Below are 2,141 nucleotides of genomic sequence, written 5' to 3' on the forward strand. Positions count from 1 at the left end.
ATTTAATATTGTACCCCATTAGAAGGCAGTTAATACAAGAATAGAATAAATTATGAAGGGGGGTGGGTGGCCCTTCAAATTTTGAGGTTGCATGCTGTATGCGCACCCCAAGCAAGTTGGCAGATCCAGGTCTTCAGGTACTTGATACTTTATCAAGGTTTCTGAGACAGCCAGCACTCTGAGGGTTGGACTACAGCTCCCATCATCCATATCCATCTACACTGTTTGACTGTTTGATGGGAGTTGTAGTTCAACATTCGGGTGAGCACTTAGCTGAGGAAGATGAACATAAACTCTGTATGTTCATTTTTTTAAAAAAACCAAAATGTGAAGACTCACATACTGGGTTAAAAATAAAAATTTGGTTCTTTAGAAATAAAAAAAAAACATGCTAAATGTGTAAGAACTGCATCAAATAAACTTCTCCAAAGAACCATACTTCTTCTATTTTTGATCTGGCACCCCATATTTGACATCAGCTGTTGATAGTCTGTGACTTCTGCAAAGCGTTTCTTAGTTTATCCAGTGCTCTGTGGAGGGCAGCTTTCATGTCTGCATTCCTTAGGCTATATATGAAGGGGTTGAGCATGGGGGTCACCACAGTGTACATAACAGTAACCACCTTGTCCTTGTCCCCAGAATAGGAAGAGTGTGGCCGGAAATAGACCCCAATTGCAGAACTATAGAAGAGGGTCACAACAATTAGGTGAGAAACACAGGTTTGGAAGGCTTTGCTCCGACCTTGGCCAGAAGGAACCCGAAGCACAACTTGGACAATGCGAATGTAGGAGACAAAAATGAGAATGAAGTTGCCAATACTAATTGTTCCTCCTTCAAAGAAACTCAACATTTCACTGAGGCTCTTATTAGAGCAGGCCATCACCACTAAAGGCTGGAAGTCACAGAAGAAATGAGGTATCTTGTGATGATCACAGAAGGAAAGCCTGGACATCAATACGGTATGAAAGAGAGCATGAAGGTGGGCCAGCAACCATGCTATAAATTCCATGATATGACACTGCAGTGGTTTCATCAGCAGAGGATAGCGTAATGGCAGGCAGATGGCCATAAAGCGATCCAGTGCCATGGCGCCCAGCAGGAAGTTTTCAGTGATAGCAAAGGCCAGAAAGAAATACATCTGGATCATGCAGTTAGTGAAAGCAATGTTCTTGCAGCCTGTGCGGAGATTGTGCAGCATCTTGGGAACTGTAGTTGAGGTGAAGCAGACATCCACAAAGGAGAGGTGACTGAGAAAGAAATACATAGGTGCATGGAGGAGCCGGGCATCAGAACAGATCAAAAAGATGATCAGCAGGTTCCCAGTCATGTTCAGCAGATACAGAACGAGGAAGGTAACAAAAAGGAAGTGCTCCTGTTCTGGCCGAGTGGACAAGCCAAGGAGGAGAAAGTCAGGGTGGCTGGTGTTGTAATTTTCACGATCCATGGATCTGAGCGTGGACAGAAAAAATTAATTGAATGCCAGGAGAAGCAAGACTACGGGTGCATTAACCTTCTCCAAGTCTCCTTTTGGCATCAGTGTCCATCATTTTGCTGGTGAACTTTCTGTTCTCTTTTACATTCCAACCAAGATATATCCAATTTATAGCACAATAGCAACCATAGGCAAACAGGCATGGGCTGCAAAAATCCAGAAGGCCATCTGATGGCAAAAAGAAATACAGAAAACTGTAAGTCTTTGCTATTATTTAGTGATTATCCAGTTTTGTAGCCCAGATTTGTTAATCCTAAAGAAAACACTGTGAATATGTAACACCTCAGAGTTATTATGTACAACATTCGGGATGGGATGGGATGGAATATTTATTGATCTAGTTGTTTGATTATGGCATATCAAAAATATAAAACTAATACATATATACAAGTAGATACAAAGAACATATTTGTAGTAATTCATCACTCTTACAGTTACATTCTGATCTAAATATTGTGTTCTCTTTGAAATGGCCTTTGAAATAAAGAGTGCAATCCTACTAGTGATATACAGGTTCATTCCCAGTGAATAAGTAAGACAATTCCTCCTGAATTGCAAATTAATTCAGATATTAACTGTCTTACGTAGCTATCCTATCCATCCACTTTGATATAATAATCTGTTCCTACGCTGTGATTTATGTGGTCCT

General features: G+C 40.8%; 1 protein-coding gene across 1 annotated transcript; it reads right to left on the reverse strand.

The window, feature by feature from the left end:
• Positions 1-475: 475 nt before the first annotated feature.
• Positions 476-1,444, reverse strand: LOC139310847 (olfactory receptor 1L4-like). The gene has a single exon (XM_070935078.1). The coding sequence runs from the start codon at positions 1,442-1,444 to the stop codon at positions 476-478; it is 969 nt and encodes a 322-aa protein (XP_070791179.1).
• Positions 1,445-2,141: the final 697 nt, after the last annotated feature.

This window comes from Pituophis catenifer, unplaced genomic scaffold, assembly GCF_029215685.1.
Source record: "Pituophis catenifer annectens isolate HBS135680 unplaced genomic scaffold, rPitCat1.0.hap2 SCAF_2, whole genome shotgun sequence".
In the NCBI taxonomy this organism is placed as follows: Eukaryota; Metazoa; Chordata; class Lepidosauria; order Squamata; family Colubridae; genus Pituophis; species Pituophis catenifer.